Source organism: Mobula birostris, chromosome 5, assembly GCF_030028105.1.
Source record: "Mobula birostris isolate sMobBir1 chromosome 5, sMobBir1.hap1, whole genome shotgun sequence".
Classification (NCBI taxonomy): domain Eukaryota; kingdom Metazoa; phylum Chordata; class Chondrichthyes; order Myliobatiformes; family Myliobatidae; genus Mobula; species Mobula birostris.
In genome coordinates, this window is record NC_092374.1 from 61,595,833 (window position 1) to 61,616,552 (window position 20,720).

At 39.7% G+C, this 20,720-nt stretch overlaps 1 protein-coding gene across 1 annotated transcript; it reads left to right on the forward strand.

The window, feature by feature from the left end:
* Positions 1–983: 983 nt before the first annotated feature.
* On the forward strand, positions 984–20,138 carry LOC140197736 (dnaJ homolog subfamily A member 1-like). The gene is made up of 9 exons (XM_072258137.1): positions 984–1,084; positions 5,349–5,486; positions 10,344–10,524; positions 11,364–11,468; positions 13,282–13,509; positions 16,929–17,043; positions 17,132–17,247; positions 17,486–17,586; positions 19,723–20,138. Exons 2-9 carry the CDS (start codon positions 5,355–5,357, stop codon positions 19,939–19,941), a joined length of 1,197 nt encoding a protein of 398 aa, XP_072114238.1. The 5' UTR covers positions 984–1,084; positions 5,349–5,354; the 3' UTR covers positions 19,942–20,138.
* Positions 20,139–20,720: the final 582 nt, after the last annotated feature.

Consider the following 20,720-nt stretch of genomic DNA (forward strand, 5'->3'; position numbering starts at 1 on the left):
AATACCGGGTCAATGGCAGGATTCTTAGCAGTGGAGATGAACAGAGGGATCTTTGGGTCAACGTTCATAGATTCTTCAAAATTGCTGCACACCTTGATGGGGTGGTGAAGAAGGATGCTGTGTTGGCTTTCATTAGAGGATTGAGTTTAAGAGCTGCGAGATAATGTTTCAGCTCTATCAAACTCTCTTTAAACTTCTCTGATTATCTCGTTGTAAGGATATGGAAGTCCTGGAGAGGGTGCAGAAGAGATTTACCAGGATTATAAAGCATGTCTTTGAGGATAGGTTGAGTGAGCTGGGGTTTTTCACTTTAGAGAGAAGGAGCATAAGAAGTGACTTGATGGAAATGTACTAGTTAAGAGCCATAGACCTAGTGGACAGACTTTTTTTTCACAGGGTGGAAATGGCTAATATAGGGGGGCATAACTTTAAGGTGATTGGAGGAAGTTAAGGGAGGAGAATGTCAGTAGTAGCTTTTATAAAAAAACAGAGCAGAAGGAGCGTGAGTCAGAGGGAAGGAAACAGAGTCAATGTTTCACTTCAGTGGACCATTTGTGAGAATATGGGGAAGAGATATCCTACAGTGTGGAACAACAATGTGGAAATGCCGCCCAGAAAGAGAATTAAACTTTTTCATGTTTGGCTTTCCTGAAAGATAAACAGTAGTGAATTTAGCAAGAAAGTGAAAATTTAAAAAATGCTGTACATCTAAAACAAAAACGGAAAATGCTGAAAACTCAGCAGATCAGGTCCCATCAATGGGAAGAAAGTCAGGTGGTAAACTCTTCAACCAGCTGATTTGAATAGACGTCCACTAAATTGAACTACAAAGGAGAAACAAAATGTTACAATTACATTCTGCATTTCCAGAATGTTCTTGTTTTTCTCTCGTACGTCCGGTATCTGCATGTTTTTGCTTAACACAACTCTACTCACACCTTCTTCCGAGGCTACGCATGCGCGCCTCCGGCCGAGGTTGGACTTCCTGATCCTGACGTCAAGAGCCGGCCCACAAGTGCCCGTATGAGCCGGCAAAGAAGCCGAAATTTCCAGAAGGTTCTTGGTGTGTTCAGAGCAGCTGTGGGTAAGTGATGGTTGGTAAGGGATTTAACTCGTCTTGCGGCTTGCTGAAGCTTTGTACCCCGTAAGGCTCTCTCAGAACATCTGTGTGTTAATGCTTTGGCCAGAGTTTGACCATTTATTTCTTTATAACTGTAATAACCTCGTACGATCATAAACGTGCTGCTGCTGTATTTCTCTTCCTCGTTTTTTTTTATTGGTTTACGTGTCAAACATCTGGATTAAAAGTGTGAGCCTCTTTGCCCCGACCCCTTTCTGTTACAGATGGCGGCCTCGCCACATGAGACCCCGGGCCCGTCGACATTCTGTCCGTCTCTCTACTCCCAGTTTCCGGTGGCGGAAGGCGGCCCCTGGCCCACGTGACCGTCCGGCCGCGGTCGCCGGTATGCAGCCCGTGTGACCAGGCTGTGGTACTTCCAGCCGGTCATTGTCTCCAGAGTCGGATGGGTTCTCGTGGATATCATCCATAAACGTTGTTAGATTATCTCTATGGAGACTGCGAGTACCTGGATTTTAAAAATTCCAGGAAATTGAATATAATTGGAAAGAGGCAAAGGCGCAGTGGTCAAATGTGTGCTGTTTCTTAGCAATTTTGAATTGCCCATCTAGTCTGTCGAAGCCTGATTTCAGTCGCCCTTGGAATAACAGCTCTCATTTTGCTGATTAGAATTCTGGTCAGGCCTCTGCTACTCCTAGCTTCACGGTAAATTACGACGTCGTTACTGCTTCTGGGCTGAAAATACAAAAGTTTACCGGCATTGTATGTAGGTAGACATATTGGCCTAAAATTGTACCAGAATTAAAGTGCGATTAATTTTGTTTTATTTTTAACGATTTACTGAATTTATCTTTGTGAATAGCTGTGTTTTTCATATTCTTAGTACAGTGGTTTATAAGGGGATTGACAACTACCAGGTTTTGTGGGAACTTTAAAGAAAAATACTGCAGATGCTGGATATCTGAAATAAACAGATTATTCTGGGACTATTCTCTTTAACCTTGATGGTCCTTGACCAATCTTACTTCAGCACTTCTGTTGTAAATTAAGATATCAATTAGATTAATGCTTAAGATGAGTGCTGTGCAGTCCCTTGGTTAAAGAGCATTGCAGTAGGATTGACTGGATAGCTATTGAGAGATGGTGCACAGGCACCAATATCTGGGAAAGCAAGCTGTCCTTTTGGGGATGTGATTCACAAATAGTGCTGGGACTAGTGCATTGGTGAATTTAACTAGTACCTTAGATCAGGCTTAACTAGATAGTGGCGAACACACATCAAAGTTGCTGGTGAATGCAGCAGGCCAGGCAGCATCTCTAGGAAGAGGTACAGTCGACGTTTCAGGCCAAGACCCTTCGTCAGGACTAACTGAAAGAAGAGCTAGTAAGAGATTTGAGAGGGGGAGGGGGAGATCTGAAATGATAGGAGAAGACAGGAGGGGGAGGGATGGAGCCAAGAGCTGGACAGGTGATTGGCAAAAGGGATATGAGAGGATCATGGGACAGGAGGCCCAGGGAGAAAGAAAAGGGGGAGGGGGAAGCCCAGAGGATGGGCAAGGATTATAGTGAGAGGGACAAAGGGAGAAAAAGGAGAGAGAGAGAAAAAGTGTGTGTGTATATATATATATTAACGGATGGGGTTCGAGGGGGAGGTGGGGCATTAATGGAAGTTAGAGAAGTCAGTGTTCCTGAGTTTAGAAGACAATTGATCTCACTGAAACATACGGAATTCTGATTTGATGTATCGTTTCCCAATTCAGTAAAGGGAACTAGAGGCATGAGAGAGGTGCTGTCCATTGTTGATTATAGGGGACAATAGTGGGGATGACAGTCCAGTAGCAATGGCTGAAGTTTCTGGGAATAATTCTGAGGGTGCAGTATTGGTTCATCACAAAGCGGCAGCATCCTAAAGGGAGGATGAGGCAACAATGGCTGACAAGGGAAATCAAAGATAGCACAGAAGCAAAAAGAGAGGGCATATAATATAGCAAAAAAAGATTAGTGGGAAGTTAGATGATTGGGAAGCTTTTTAAAAAAAAAACAACAAAAAATCAAAGAGGATACCAAAAGTATTTTCAGATGTTAAGAGTCAGGAATGGATATTGGACCACTGGAAAATGACACTGGAGAGGTAGTAATAGGGAACAAGAAAGAGGGAGACAAACTGAATACATATCTTGTGTCAGTCTTCACTGGAAGACATCAGCAACATCCCAAAACTTTGAAAGTGTCGGGGGCAGAAGTGAGAATATTTGCTATTACTAAGGAGAAGGGGCTTGGGAAGCTACAAAGAGGCAAGTCAACTGGACCAGATGGGCTAGACCCCAGGGTTCTGAAGTTGCTGAAGGGACCGGGAAAGGCCTAGATAGAGGGGATGTGGGGAGGACATTGAAATAGTGGGAAAGTCTAGGCACACAGAGAAGCCTCACAATAGAAGGATGTCTCTTCAGAACAAAAATGAGTAATTTCTTTAGCCTGAGGGTGGTGAATCTGGAGGTTATTGTCCTAGGCTGCTGTGGAATCTAAGTCATTGAACATACAGTATTTAAAATAAAGGTTGATAGGTTTTTGATTAGTGAGGCCATCAAAGATTACCGGGAAAGGCAGGAGAATTGGATTGAGAGAAAATAAATCAGCCGTGTGATTGACTTGATGGTCTGAACAGCCTAATTCTGCTGCTCTAATATCTTCTGGTCTTATCAGGAGGAAAGTGGTGCTGAGGTAATGATCAGTTGTAATTTTATTGAATGGTGGATCATGGCACAAAAGGCTGAAGTTATTGCTTTTAATTCATGTTCATGAGTACTGTGTAGAGAATGCTGAAAGCTGTTGGTGATAAGTGGTTGGTGTGTATTGCAGTGTGACGATAATGTTTGTTTCTCGACTAAATTTAAATGCATTACTTGGGCAATGGTGCTCCAGTGTCCTCTTCTGGATGACGTGCTAAACAAAGACAATGTAAGAAAATTTAATCAGTGTGAAACATTTTGAGGTAATGTTTTAATAGGAAAATCCTCCTTTACCAGTTATTGATTTGTAATTGAAGTACTCAAGGTAGAAGGTTGTAATACTGAAACTATTTTTATTGGTGGTGTATTTTAATAAATGATTCTGAAACAATGTCATAGGAACTTCCCACATTGTGACGCATCTTTACTTGTAAATGATTAGCAATACACAAAATTAAAGAAAAGTTAAACAAAGGTCATTCGGCCCATTATATGTGCTTCCCCTCCTCCCCCCTCCCCTCCCACCCAGCCATATATACATCCTGGCTATTTCTAGTTTGGTACAGATTGCAAATTCCATTGACCTAATACAGTGGATTCTGGTTAATTGGGGCAGCTGCTTATTTGAGCAACTCTTGAAGAACAAAAGAAAATAGCCATACTTCCTTTAGTTCATTTGGGACACTAATTGGGACAGGAGACTTGCTAAATAGTTTCTAACTAGCATCAGTCCCGTGCCCTTGTCTGTCTGTTAAACACTACACTGTGTAGAGCGAACAGTTTCAAACGTTTAGTCTTGGAGATGCTAGAAATGACTGAGTGAAAACAAAATGATTTCGCTACTTCAGCAAAATAAGAATTAAGAATAATTTGAAGGTAGTGACAAATCATCTTGAATTTTACAATGAAAATGAACATATGGAAGATTCAGTTGTCCTGAGCATTGTATGAAGTCGTAATCCATTATCTGCACTGTCTGCATTGTTAATTTACAGTCAGTTAAAAGAACATGGCAGTCTACATTGGTTGAATTCCTTTATTAGGAACTTAGCTTTATAGGACTGTAGTATATTGGTATTGTTCATATTTGTTCTGTATTTCATTTAAATAAGTTTAACTCACTTAAATGGTGAGCCAATAGGCTGGTCCTGGACTTATTTCCAGGCATAATTTACATATTACTATTTAACTATTTATGGTCTTATTACTATTTATGGTGCAACTGTAACGAAAACCAATTTTCCCTGGGATCAATAAAGTATGACTATGTTTGTCTTTTTATACCTTTAACAATTTCCATGAAACTTGAAGCTAATTGGGACAGCTGCTTAATTGGTCCAAAATGTACTGGTCCCCATGTGTCCCCATTAACCAGGATCACTGGTTAATTCCATATAACTTTGCAAGTGCAAACTTGATCTTTAGGGCATGAATATACTTGGCTGTATATTGAAGGAGATCAAGGGACTTATTTGTGGTGGACTTCAAAACTGCATTGTTTATCTTTGCAAGGTTTAATTATATTTCTTTGTACATTACAGTGAAAGATGGTGAAGGAAACTGCATTCTATGATGTTTTGGGGGTTAAGCCCAATGCAAGTTCAGATGAACTCAAGAAAGCGTACAGAAAACTAGCTTTGAAATACCATCCTGATAAGAATCCAAATGAAGGTGAAAAGGTAAGTGTGCGTTTTCACTTAAGGTTAACCAGTGAATCTTAAGTAAAAAGAAATTCTTTCCCATCTGTAGCTATATTAAACAGTCCTTTTTCTGAGCCTTTCTTTGCATCCTCCCCAACCCTGTCAATCTTTTTCTCTGCTACATTGGTTCTGTTGGTTACACTTGTACAGGACTCAATTTCATCACCTATGTCCACCTATCTTTCATCAGTTTTCATTCCCCTGGATTACCTTCCTTTCCTGCATCTGTCTTAATCTCAGGAGACAGACTTGTCACTGACATCAAATATGAACCTACTGACTCCAACCACTACCTTGACTATACATCCCGATTCTTGTTAGGATTCTATTCCTTTTCCTCAATTTCTCTTTTTCTTCCACATGTCCTCAAGGTGAAGCCTACTACTGTAGTGCTTCCAAAATGCCAACTTTTTTCAGAAATAATTGTTTTCTTCTGCCATAGTTGATGGAGCTGTTGGAGACATTCCCTCATTTCCCCCACATCTGCTCACACCACTCATCCCCTCCCCAGAAAAAATGGCAGCAGAAACAAAATGCTGGAGGAACTTAGTTTCTGGCCAAGACCCTTCGTCAGTTCTGAAACATTAACTGTTTATTCCTTTCTGTAGATGCTGACTGACTTGCTGAGTTCCTCCACTATTTTGTGTTATTGTTCCAGCAGAGTTCCAGCATCTGCAGAATATCTTATGTTTAAACTGGCAATAGAGTTTGATCCTTTCTTTCCTCTCTCCTGACCAGCATCTGCATCCAATATCATCTTCCACCAACCACACCTTAATATCATGAGTGGTCACCATTTGAGGTGTTATATGTGTCCTTTCACCTCTCACCACCCAACTTGTACTCGGTGACTTGTGTGTCAGGCACCTGCATTCTGTCCCCAGTGGCCTTCTTGAGCTTCCGGTTGCATATTGACTCTCCCTTCCTGCTTCCACATTGATCTGCCTGTCCTCTGCTTCTGCTTTGCAAATTAGACAACAACATTTTATGTTTTGCTTGGGTAGTTTAGAACCCAATGTTTGAATGTCGAATTCTCTAATTGCAGATAACACATCCCCAGCGTTTCCTCCCACACATGCACTTGCTTATCAACCTAGTTTTCTTTTTTCTTGTCATTTCAGGCATTCCTTCCCCTTCCTGGTTCAATCTGCCTATCAATCTTTCCCATCTTGTTTCATCGAGCAGCCTCTGCTACTCCTCGCCCCTCCCCACCCATACTGCTATATGTTGCAATTTTTCCTGTTTTCCCTGAGTCTTTTCTCTGAACTATCAATTTACACCTTCAATTTCATGAATGCTGTTTGATCTGAGTTCTTCCAACATTCTCTATTTTGTTGAATGGGGAATTTTGGCTTGGTATGTTAATTTAAAATTCCACATTTCCTTAGTATTACATTTTCAGTCTTTTTCAAGAGTAGTTTGTAAAAGCTTTTAATCTATTATCAGTTCTGGTTAACTTTTCAGGTTACATAAGTAGCAATTGAAAATCTTGTAACACAGCTAGGAATTGTATTTGGCTGTGCATCCTTGTTTTCATTATAACAAGTAGCATAGTTTTCTGTAGAAGCTGTTATTATTTTGGGTCACAATATTACAAGACGGCCTGCTTTGTGACTACTAATGGAATCAGCAAAGAAATGAATTGGAAACAAATATTTAAAAAACATACTTTGAATATTCTGAAATGAATATATTTTAGTTTGATGGCATGTGAGAGGTCATCAGTGGACAGATACCCTTCAAGATGTTGCCCTGTGCAGAGTTTCGATCTCAAACACACAACGTGTTTTAGTTTAAATGATTGTTTCCTCCTTGTACAATGGATGATCTTGAAATTTGGCTACAGATTGGCAAGTATGACGTTATGGCCATCTCTGAAACTTGGCTAAAGGATGGTTGCCATTGGGAGTTGAACGCCCAAGGATATACGGTGTATCGGAAATATTGTTTAGTAGGCAGAGGGGGTGGTGTGGCCCTGTGTATGAGAAATAATATTAAATCATTAGAAAGGGATGACATAGGATTGGAAGGTGTAAGGTGTCTATGGGTTGAGTTAAGAAATGGCAAAGGTAAAAGGACCCTAAAGGCAGTTGTATACAGGCCTCCAAACAGCAGCTGGGATGAGGAATACAAATTACAGCAGGAAATAGAAAAGGTGTGTCAGAAGGGCAAGGTTATGATAATCATTGAGAATTTTAACATGAAAGTGGATTGGGAAAACCAGGTCAGTGCTGGACCTCGACAGAGAATTTGTTGAATGTCTCAGGGATGGCTTTTTCGAACAGCTTGTTGTTGAGTCCACTTGGCAATCAGCTGTGCTGGATTGGGTGTTGTTCAATGATCCAGAGGTGATAAGAGAGCTTAAGGTTAAGGAACCCTTGGGGAACAGTGATCACAATATAATCAAATTCACTTTGAAGCTTGAGAAGGAGAAACTCAGTTTCAATGTGTCGGTATTTCAGTGGAATGAAGGAAATTACAATAGCTTGAGTGGGGAACTGGCCACAGTTGACTGGAAAGAGACACTAGCAGGAAGGACAGCAGAGCAGCAATGGCTGGAGTTCCTGCGAAAACTGAGGGAAGTGGAAGATATATATTCCAAATAAGAAGAAATTTTCAAATGGAAGGAGGACACTACCATGGCTGAACTGAATGCGTATTTTGCATCAGTCTTCACAGTGGAAGACATCTGCGGTATACCAGACAGTCAAGAATATCAGGGAAGTTAAGTGTGTGCAGTAAAAATTATGACTGAGAAGGTGCTCAGGAAGCTTAATGGTCTGAAACTGGATAAACCTCCTGGACCTGATGGAATGCACCCTCAGGTTCTGAAGGAAACAGCTAGAGAGATTGCAGAGGCATTAACAATGATCTTTCAAGAGTCGATAGATTCTGGCATTGTACTGGTTGACTGGAAAATTGCAAATGTTACTCCGCTATTTAAGAGGGGTGGGAGGCAACGGAAAGGATCCTGTAGACCTGTTAGCCTGACATCAGTGGTTGGGAAGTTGTTGGAATCGATTATTAGCGATGAAATTATGCGGTACCTGGAGGCACATGACAAGATCGGCCAAAGCCAGCATGGGTTCTGAAAGGAAAATTCTGCCTGACTAAACTCCTGCAATTGTTTGAGGGAATTACAAGCAGGGTAGATAAAGGAGATGCAGTAAATGTGTACTTGGATTTTCAGAAGACCTTTGACAAGGTGCCGCACATGAGGCTGCTTAGCAAGATGGAGCCCATGGAATTACAGGGAAGTTACTAGCATGGGTGGAACATTGGCTGATCGGCAGGAAACAGAGTGGAAATAAAAGGATTCTATTTTGGTTGGCTGCCGGTGACCAGTGGAGTTCCACAGGGGTCAGTGTTGAGACTGCTGCTTTTTATGATGTATATCAATGATTTGGACTATGGGATTAATGGATTTGTGGCTAAGTTTGCTGCTGATACAAAGGTGGGTGGAGGCACAGATAGTGTTCAAGAAACGGCCAGCAGAGAAATTTAGATAGTTTAGGGCAGGGGTCCCCAACCTGTTTTGCACTGCGGACTGATTTGATATTGACAGTATTCTTGCGGACCGGCCGACAGTGTGTGACAGGGAATGAGGAAAGGTTCAGCTGACTCATACCATTTCATATCGTTTCCTCGCTTTGCTACCGGTTGAGGTTGGTGGTTGATCACCACTGGTTGAGGGGAATGGGCAAAGAAGTGGCGAATGAAATACGATGTTGGAAAATGTACAGTCATGCACTTCGGTGGAAGAAATAAATGACACTGTTATTTAGATGGGGAGAGAATTCAAAATGCAGAGATGTAAAGGGACTTGTGAGTCCTTGTGCACGACACCTCCAGGTTGAGTCAGTGGTAAAGAAGGCGAATGCAATGTTGACATTCATTTCTAGAGGTATAGAATATAAGAGCAAGGAATTGATGTTGAGGCTCTATAAGGCACTCATGAGACCACACTTGGAGTATTGTGTGCAGTTTTGAGCTCCTTACTTTAGAAAGGATATATTGACATTGGAGAGGATTCAGAGAAGATTCAGAAGAATGATTCCAGAATGAAAGGGTTACTGTATGAGGAATGTCTGGCAGCTCTTGGGCTGTATTCCCTGGAGTTCAGGAGAATGAGAGGGGGATCTCAGAAACATTTTGAATGTTAAAAGGCCTGAACAGATTAGATATGGCAAAGTTATTTCTCATGGTAGGGGAGTCTATGACAAGAGGGCACGACTTCAGGATTGAAGGATGTCCTTTTAGAACTGAGATGCGGAGAAACTACTTTAATCAGAGGATGGTAAATCTGTGAAATTTTTTGCCACGAGTCGGCTGTGGAGGCCAGGTCATTGGGTGTATTTAGGGCAGAGATAGATGGGTTCTTGATTAGCCAGGGCATCAAAGGGTATGGGGAGAAGGCAGAGGAGTGGGGATGACTAGAAGAATTGGATCAGCCCATGATTGAATGGTGGAGCGGACTCAGTGGGCTGAATGGCCTACTTCTGCTCACATCTTGTGGTCTTGCCTGTCTGCTTCAGGGTTGTACTGCTTAGTATACAGAAATTTAATATGGAGCACATTGAACAGTGATGTTATTGTAACAAGCTAAACAGACTTATCAGTGTGAAAATTAGAATTAAAGTCAATAACTACTTTTTATAACTTGCACAGTTAAGTCTCAAAGCTAGACATTAATTTCTATAGATGTCTAAAACTGCACGTTAAAGTTATAAAGCCATTCAGAATTGTACAGGTTGGGTATTGTATTTTGGGCTGTTTTGATGCTGAAAACTTTTTAATTAATCTGGCACGTGATAACTTGTTTCCTCTATATCATAGTTTAAACAGATTTCCCAAGCTTATGAAGTACTGTCTGATTCCAAAAAACGTGAACTATATGACCGAGGTGGTGAACAAGCCATCAAAGAAGGTGGTAGCGGTGGTGGTGGATTTGGCTCGCCAATGGACATCTTTGACATGTTCTTTGGTGGAGGAGGCAGAATGCATAGAGAAAGGAGAGGTAGAAATTACTTTCATTTTGAATTTGCATTATTTACAAAAATCTTAAGTACGTGGGTTTACAATTAAATGTCCTTTATAAACTTGCATGTGTTTGCATGTACCTGAGACAAATGGTGGAAGATCATGTATATTAACAGCATTTGTCTATTTGTGCACTGGGTGATAAAAGTGTATTTATTTGTAAAATGAAATGACTTGGTAATTAACTGCTATTTGTTGCCAATTGCAGGCACTTGTGTAATTATACATATAATTTGCTGAAACCTTAAGACTTAACTTTCCTTTCAGCTGGCAAGGTGGTGTAACAAGTGCAATTTCTCCAATATTAGTAATGTAGTCTATAAATACAATCTCACGTATCTCAAATCCAAAGTATTTAAGTTTCTCAGCTCTATCTTTAGTCTTTAATGTGAGCTTATTTTAAATGCTCTGTACAAGAATTTTGACATGGAGTGTGAATAAAAATCAATTTTGACTTGAGCTGCTCAAATAGCTTAGAGCTTGCTGTCGATGAAAACTTGACTATTGTAAGTATGGACAAAAAATTGTCAAACTTGGTCTTAAGAAATGTTAAATCAAAACAATGAAATGTTTTGATCAGTAGAGAGTGCTTGGCAAAATCCAGCTTCTAGTAGCTGATGGGAAAGATTGGCAATGGTTTATGATTAAATAGACTGGAGCAACCACGTGTAGTTAAGCCATTGTGCAGAATTGAACTGTAATATTGTTTTATGTGAATTTTTAAACTTTTCTGCCTTTGTTAATGACAAATTATTTTGCATGTTAATTGCAAGTGTGACATTCACAAATAAATTGGAAGTTCTATTTTAACTCCAGGAAAAAATGTGGTCCATCAGCTTTCTGTGTCATTGGAGGATATGTACAATGGAGCCACTAGAAAATTAGCCCTACAGAAGAATGTAATATGTGAGAAGTGTGAAGGTATGGAATATGTCATCAACAATTACTCATTGAGATGAGTACATGAATAGGAGAAATTTAGGGGAATGAGGGCCAAATGTGGACAGATGGTACTAGCTTGGTGGGCAATATAGTTAGTATGGACAAAGAGCCTGTGTCCATGCTGTATTAATTTGACTGTCAAAACATCTCTATAGTAGAAGCTTCAGTACTGAATGTCAGTCCGTGAATCTACATGAATAAACGAACATCCAATAAAATCCTATTTTATTCACTTCATGTTGCTATCAATTCCTCCACCCTTTCCCTCCAAGATTCCTGTACCACTCTGCCTCCATAGTATTAAAACCTTTATGAAAGTAAGTTGCTGTACCTTTAGATTGGAATTTATTCATGAATTTGGTCATCTTTGTAAATTATCAGAACATGGATAGGGTTTAGTCCTTAGTATGATCACTTTTACAAAAAACAAGACATCTGCAGTGAATTGTGCAAAGCAGTATCATTAACTGATGGAAATAACAGTATTGAATAAATTTTGATTTTCATATTTCTCCTTGTGAACTATTTCAGACATTTCCAGTGTTATCCGTGAAATCCCCATACAAACCCCTACCCTACAAACCAGTGTGTGAAAACACATCTTTTTAGTTCTCTGCTGTTCATGAAATAGTAGCCTCTAGACTTGGGCACTTAAAACTTGGTCCAGAGAAAGCTATTTGTAATCCAGATTGCATGGAGATTCATTGAGGGGTATTAGTGTACTCGGAGTAGATTAAGACTTTTCCCAATGATGTAAAATGCATAATTTAGTTCTTTTTTTAAAACATCTCCTATTCCTTGCAAATTTCAAATTAACACACCATTATGCTCTTCTAAACCATTGCAAACACCTAATCATTTGGTGATCTAATGCATTGAAAAGCTTTTGTTGCAGTTATAATGGCACACTAACATCCTGATTCCAGCCCTACCATCCTCAACCATGTATAATCAAAGTTCCATTCCCTATGACTAATTTTCCTCATCCTCAGTCTTCCATTAATGCTAGATACTACCTTTGTGCAGATATCTTTTGCATCCTCTTGTGTACATCTTAAGTAATAAAGTTTTTGAGAAGTGTCTCAAATATTCTGATTTAAAGTTTGAGCTGAAAAAATTGACAATACTGTACTCACTAGGAAGTTTAATTAGTTAGCAGTCTGTGGAATGGTACATGCTTATATTTAGAACTGTGCTAACGTCAGGGGGCCAGGTAAATGTGATTCTTTACAACCTGTGCACAACATCCTAAATACTTTAAGGGAGCATGTAAAAGATGTGTACGTGCATTTTCTAAGAAGGAATAATTTCTCCTTAAATGTTAGTTTTATTATTTTTTTAAATCTGCAGTTCTTTCCAACAGGAAACCAAAACTGAGCCCGATGCACCTGCCCAGTCTTGATTCCCAACATTAATACTCTTCAGTCCTTTCCCAGTGCTGCATTGAAGAAGTTCCAGAAATTATTCTTAGCTGTTTATAGAACCTGGATTTATATTAATACATTGACTCTCATTCTCTTTACTTCAGCATTCTGAAGTTTCTCCATGTGTTTTTAATGCCTGCTGTCTGATCTGGACCGTCTTCCAGTTTACATTTATGGCAGAAAATATACTCAGCTGTCAATTGTAGCAAAGCAGAGTGGATTTTAAATTCACGTAGTACTCAGTGCTGATGTTGATAAGTGGTATATATCTTCACAACAAGTTAGGATTTGATGGATTATTTTGAACTTTGTTAATGTGTAAAGGGTTATGTGTCTCCTTTGATAATCTATAACCTGTCTGCCTTTAGGTCGTGGTGGCAAGAAAGGCTCAGTAGAGTGCTGTCCTGTTTGTCGAGGATCAGGTATGCAAGTACGAATTCACCAAATCGGACCAGGGATGGTTCAACAAATTCAGTCTGTGTGCCAAGAATGTCATGGCCAAGGAGAGCGCATCAACCCCAAGGATAGATGCAAAGTCTGCAGTGGAAGAAAAATTGTTGTGGAAAAAAAGATTCTGGAAGTTCATATTGACAAAGGTATTATATTAACTATAATATCAAAAGGGATTGTGGAAAATCACTTTATTTACTGTTTCTTGTTGCACTTGCTAAAGGAACTTGTTAGCAGTTTGTGGAAATGTTTAATATTGGAATTTTTTTTGTATTCTGCTGTTCCATGTTGGGCATTTAAGTTTTGGCTGTTTGAAAAGCCCGTGTTCAACTTGTGAAGCTTGGAAGAACTGTTTCTAGTTTATATAGTGTTTAAACTGTCTAATGTCAAAAGATTCAGATTTGTGTATCACATGTGTTGAAACATACAATGCATCAATATTGAACACAAGTACGTTTTGGGGCAGCTTACAAGTGTTGATACACATGGCCACAATATATAATGTATACCCCCTTCCCACCCCCCCCCCCCCCCCAAAAATCAGGCTATAACTTCCGAATTACTGATTGGGGTCGGTCCCGGACTAGCTGGGACAGTACCCTGTGGCTTGCGCTCCAAGCACCAACAACTGACCGGTTCTTGTGCCTCCTGCTGTCATGGACGTACTCTGACCTGGGACAGCCCGTCAATCGCAGGTGTCTTTTGTCCCAATGTCTGTATTGCTGGCCTTGACCGTGAAGTGGGGGGCTTGACTCTGGATATGCTTTATCACCTCTACTTTGCTGGGCTTCAAGGTGTGGAGTGGCGGCTTGATCAGACCTCCAACTGATCTTGGTGCAGTCTTGAGTTTTTGATCTCAGCAGTAGGCCCATTCCCTTTTGCACCATTGAAACATCAAAGGTTATGAATTATTTTACATATTCATTACTTCATTTCAGATGGTGGTGAGGGTTTAGAGGAGTGAGATATATCAGGTAGTTGAGTGGTGTCGCAGCAACTCGATGTCGACCAAGGAAGATTGTGGGCTTCAGAAAGGGCAAGTCAAGGGAACACACACCAGTCCTTATAAAAAGATCACTGGTGGGCAATTTCAAGTTCCTAGGTGTCATTATCTCTGAGGATCTTTCCTGAACCCAAAGGATCCTTTTCTGGTTGGCTGCCGGTGACTAGTGGTGTTCCGCCGGGGTCGGCATTGGGACCACTTCTTTTTATGCTGTATATAAATGATGTGAATGATGAAATAGATGGTTCTGTTGCCAAGTTTGTAGATGATACAAAGATTGGTGGAGGGGCAGGTAGTGTTGAAGGAACAAGTAGGATGCAGAAAGAATTAGATTTGGAGAATGGGCAAAAAAGTGGCAAATGAAATAGAATGTTGGAAAATGCAAGGTCATGCACTTTGGTAGAAGAAATAAATGTGTGGACTATTTTCTAAACAGTGAGAAAATCCAAAAACCTGAGATGCAAAGGGACTTAGGAGTCCTTCTGCTGAAAGCCTTAAAGGTGAACTTGCAGGTTGAGCCAGTGGTGAGGAAGGTAAATGCCGTATTGGCATTCATTTCAAGAGGTCTGGAATACAAGAGCAAGGATGTGACGCTGAGGCTTCAAGACACTGGTGAAGCTTCACCTTGAGTATTGTGAACAGTTTTGAGCCCCTCATTTTAGAAAAGATGTGCTGGCATTGGAGAGGGTCCAGAGGAGGTTCACAAGGATGATTCCAGGAATAGAAGGATTATCATATGAGGAACGTTTGATGCCTCTGGGTCTGTACTCGCTGGAATTCAGAAGGATGAGAGGGGGATCTCATTGAAACCTTTAGGATGTTGAAAGGCCTAGACTGTAGCTGTGGAAAAGATATTTCCCATGGTGGGAGAGTCTATGACAAGAGGGCACAGCCTCAGGATACAGGGGTGCCCTTTCAAAGCAGAGATGCAGAGAAATTTCTTTAGCCAAAGTGTGGTAAATTTGTGGAATTTGTTGCCACATGCAGCTGTGGAGGCCGGGTCATTGGGTCTATTTAAGGTAGAAATTGATGGGTTCTTGATTGGACATGGCATCGAAGGTTACAGAGAGAAGTAATGGGTTGAGGAAGAGGGGAGGAATGGATAAGCCACGATTGAATGGCGGAGCAGGTTCAATGGACCAGCTGACCTAATTCTGCTCCTATGTCTTATGGTCTTGTATTGCAATTACAGAGAAAGCACGATAGTAGCTATATTTCTTCAGGAGTTTGAGGAGATTTGGTATGTCACCGAAAACACAGTACAGATGTACTGTGGAGAGCATTCTAACTGGCTGCAACATCGTCTGATATGTGGGGGCTACTGCACAGGATCAAAATAAGACTTGTAAATCTAGTCAGCTCCGTCATAGGCACTAGCCTCTGTAGTAGGATATCTTCAAGGAGTGATGCCTCAAAGGTGAAATCAGATCATTAAGGACCCCCATCACCCAGCTTATGTCCTGTTCTTATTGCTACTATCAGGAAGGTGCACATAGAATAATTCAGGAATAGCTGTTTTCCCCCACCGTCTGATTTCTGAATGGACATGAACACTACCTTTTTTTGGTACTAATTTAACTTAATTTTCTCAATTATTATGTATTGCATTGTACTGTTGCTGCAAGGACAATAAATTTTGTGACATATGTTTGTGACATTAAACCTCATTCTGATTCTTTTCATTCATTATTCCCACCAATTTCAGTAACTATAACAGGTTGGCTTGGGTGTAAAATCAAAACCTAACCATGCCATCAATGTTATGTTTGTTTTATAATTCCAAATCTGACCTGAAGTCATTTGGTGAACGTTGTTATTTCATTCTTGTCCATTCTTCCCCCCTCCCCCCAAAAAAAAGCAGTCCAAGCCATGGAACATTCTCATTCATATTGCCGTGATATTTGGGACTGATTTCAAAACCTGTTGATTTGTGGTTGGATGTAATTTATCCCTGCTAGCCTAAACGCCAGCAATGTACCAGGCATTTGATAATTTATGTCAACCCTCCCAAAAAGCGGTCATTTAGTAAAGTTTGTGAATTTTCAAAGACTTTCAATCTGGAATGGGGACTGTTCTGTAAGAGATGAAGCTGATGTTCACAAGATCAGGTGGTGGTCTTGGGTGGGGGGAAGATGACAAATTCTTACAAGGTTTAACGGGGTAAACACAAAGATGATGCTTTCCTGGTCTTGAATCTCTTGAATCTTGATTCACTGTGTCAAAAAAGGGTCGTTCATTCAAGACAATTAAGATAGATTTGTTTAATCAGGCGGTGATGAACATTTGCCACTTTCTACATTTGCTAAAAGGGTTTAGTTGTATATTCAAGGTAGAGCAATATGTTTTAGTATGTTAGTACAAGAAAATGGCATTATGCTTGAGGATCAGCCATGATCTGATTGAATGGTGGGAGTAGGTACAAGGGACCAAGTTGCCTACTATGTGTTGCAGAAGTAATTCACTTACTGTTTTGAATTATTTTGTAGCCATTTTATTCGTGGCTTTTATAAAATGTCTTTTTAAGCATTTTATCTAATTGTCACCTTGACATTTGGTTAAAAGGTATGAAGGATGGACAGAAATTAACATTCCATGGCGAAGGTGACCAGGAACCTGGATTAGAACCTGGAGATATCATTATTGTTCTTGACCAAAAAGACCACGGTGTCTTCACCAGGTAATTAAAGTAACAATGCCAATTGAATTTGTGAATTATGAAATGAGCATGGTTAAAAATTTCATTTATGGTTTTCTCATTTTTTTAGGCAAGGGGAAGATCTAGTCATGCAAATGGAACTAGAATTGGTAGAGGCTCTTTGTGGCTTTCAGCGTCCAATCACAACTTTGGATAAAAGAGTTATTATCATTACATCACATCCTGGTAAGTAGCATAAAAGTGGTTTTCCATTTCAGGCAAGGATATTCTGGGTTGGTCTCTTTTTATTATCTTGCCTTTTCATTAAGAAAGGGGCAAGTTCTATTGTACAATTAGGAATGCTATTTGCAGAGTACACCAAGAATAACAATGGCATAGATGGAAGGCACATTGTTATTTTGTGTAGAAAGGAAGATCTTTTTTAAAATCTTCAGTTAAATACTACTACCATTTTGTTTTGCAGGTCACATTGTTAAGCATGGGGATATCAAGTGTGTGTTGAATGAGGGATTTCCTATTTATCGTAGACCATATGAAAAGGGTCGTCTAATCATTCAGTTCAAGGTATGCAATTGTTTGCAAGATGGGGACCAATCAGTAATCTTGCCTTTTGTCCCTAACTTGGTGTTGAACCCCTTAATGACTGGTTAAAGATTGCATATTTGAAATATTAAACCCATATAAATTATTACTACCAACCATTTGATATTTACTGTTGCAACCTGTATCAGAATTGAAGATTGTTTATTTATCAGGATACAGTGCTTGGTTTTGGTTACAACTATGGCCATTCACTGCAAGATTGGTATTTTACTAGTTCTAAATTAAATACAATTCTAATTAAGGTATTTATTACTTCATATATCACCATGATTAATATGAAATCAATGACTTCAGGATAAATTCTTCATACTGCATGTTGCAATTTTTTTGAACACCTAATTGAATTCAGAAGTAGAAGTGATCCTTACTTTGTCCTAAATAAGGGACAAACATGACTTCAGCCCTCAATTTTAAGATGCTGTTAGACTGAACCAACCAAAGGTGACATGCCTTGGATTATCATTCTTTGTTATAGTACTGTGTGATTCAAGAAAGTGCCATTTTCCATAAAGCAAGCTATGCCTCAAGGTTCAGTTTTATTCAAGATGAGGAAAAATGATTTTCTTGAGGATCGTCCGATACACGAAGCATGCCTCTGTTAGGAAAAAGCTTAGTAACCATTTTAAGATTGATGCTGATCAATGATTTCATGGCCAGAAGGAAATACTTGCAAGGCTTGCATATCCAAGCAAGTTACTGTTGAATCTCATCAGTAGTTGTGTTGAAAGATTTCAGTTGTCTGAAATTAAAATTGAATGTAAAAGTGCTAATTTGGTAGCGTAACCTGAAACATCAAATGTACAGAATTACAACTTAAAATTTGAGAAATTTGGATTGGATGACCAAATTTTTCCAGAAGCTTGGTAACATGGAACGTTTCTTGCTTCCATATGGAATTTTGGCTATTACTGGAGTAGGCTGGGCTGTCTAGTGGCTGATTTAAATAGGATTTTTTTTATTTTTTTTTGTTGATCTGGAAACTCAACTGTTTCTAGTACTTCACAAAATGACAATCCATATGAAAATCTAACCTGCCAATCAGCAGAAGTATTTTATCTAGCTGCTTGTGCTTTGTGCGATTGACTGTACACCAACTTAAAACAAGCATGAACCAGACCTGTACTGACTTGAAGATCCATTTGATAGGCAGGGAGGCAAATAATTAACCACCTAATAGCTGCTTTAAGTCCACTAATTATACACTTCATTTCTCCTCTTTCCAGAGGTTATTGTTAGAAGTTGGTGACATTTCCATGGAGTGGTAGATGGTGTTAAATTATTATTGAGTAAACTAAAGTACAATAGATCTACTGTAGAGCTCCAACATTTTGTTGCATAGATATCTGGAATGCCAGTAAATCCCTGGTGCCTGGGAAGTCAGCATTATTTTGAAGATCACATCTTGGCACCTCAATGAAAATTTTTCATTGGCTAGAATTGCTATCGCTTTTACCTAAATTGTGACTATACTTGAAATACTTCTGATTCTTTTCAGTATTGTTACAATTTATTTTGCTGCGTGGAACAAAGTATTGGGGCCTCCTTGAACTTTTTTCATAATCACATATTGAAAGCTGTAGACAGTGATACTCAGGTTCATTCTTGTACATTACAAAAGGCTGGCTTTGTATCATGTTAGCAGGTTTTAAAATGACTTGTTTGCAATATCCTGGTCTAAATTAGAATGCTGTCTGACTGAAATCTCTAACCATGGTAGTGCTCAATCCACATGATGTATTTATATTTAATTGAAATGGGAAAAATGGCAATACAGTAGTGGTGGGGGATAGGAGAACTGCTGGATGAACTCACATGGACCAAGTTGCATCTAAATTAGAGGCAAGTTGACAATCTATCAATATTTCAGTTTGAGACCTTGTATCACTCCATTCTTGGTTCCAGTGAAGGTTCTTGACCTGAAAATTTGATAGTTCCTCCCTTCCTGTTCATAGGTTCCTTGACCCACAGATTTTCCACATCAATTTGTTTTGTGTGTGAAAATGGTATTTATTTATGCTAGTCATAGTTCAATGTTGCGTACTTTCAAAAATTAACTATTGTTTGTAAAAATTAATCTCCCTATCCTTCTGACTTCAGGTGAACTTTCCTCCAAACGGTTCCATCCACACAGATAAATTAGGCCTGCTAGAAAAATTGCTGCCTCCTCGACATGAGGTTGATATCACTGATGACATGGAACAAGTAGACCTGGTAGATTTTGATCCACAGCAGCAAAGGCACCGCTACAATGGAGAGGCTTACCACGACGATGAGGATGATCACCCTAGAACTGGGGTTCAGTGTCAGACTTCTTAAAGATAGATCAGCTTTGTGACTTAAAATTATATTTGTGGAAGATTTTAAGTATGAAGACTGGAGCCTTGGTAATCATTTATACATGTTTAACATCATGGTTGTCTTACTTGTAGTTGGAGGATAAACTGTGTATTGGATGTTTGGTGTATTCCACAAAATTTATTTAAATAAAAGGTACTGTCTTGAGATTAATTTTACTTAATCTTTGTTTGTCCTTACTTTGAATGGAGTACTGTTCAGTATCTACAGTTGTGGAGAGTATATATTGGATGGTGAATAACCACTCAGAACAGTACAGCAGCAGGGTGAACCAGCTAAAAAGTAATCAACCCACCTGCTTTCCCCACCCCCAAGGACTCATCCCTCCTACCTAGACAATGTTCATCTTCCTTGCATCATGTGGCTATCTAAACATCTCTTCAAAACCTCTAATGAATTTGCCTCTACCTCTATACCAGGTAGTGCATTCTATGGTATTAGATATTTCTACCCTATGGGGAAAAGAATACTGCCTACTTCATCTATGCCTTTCAATCTTATAAACCTCTCTGATCTCCTCATAGCCTCTGCTGCTCCAAAGAAAACGCGTTTGTCCAGCCTCTCATGATAGCACACGCCCTCTGAACCAGGCAGCATCCTCGTAAACCTCTTCTGCATCGCTTCCAAAGCCTCAGCATCCTTCCTATGATGAGGCAACCAGAGCAGTATGTAATACTCCAGATGTGGCTTAACTAGAGTTCCATAAAGCTGCAACATAACCTTTTGACTTTTGAACTCAA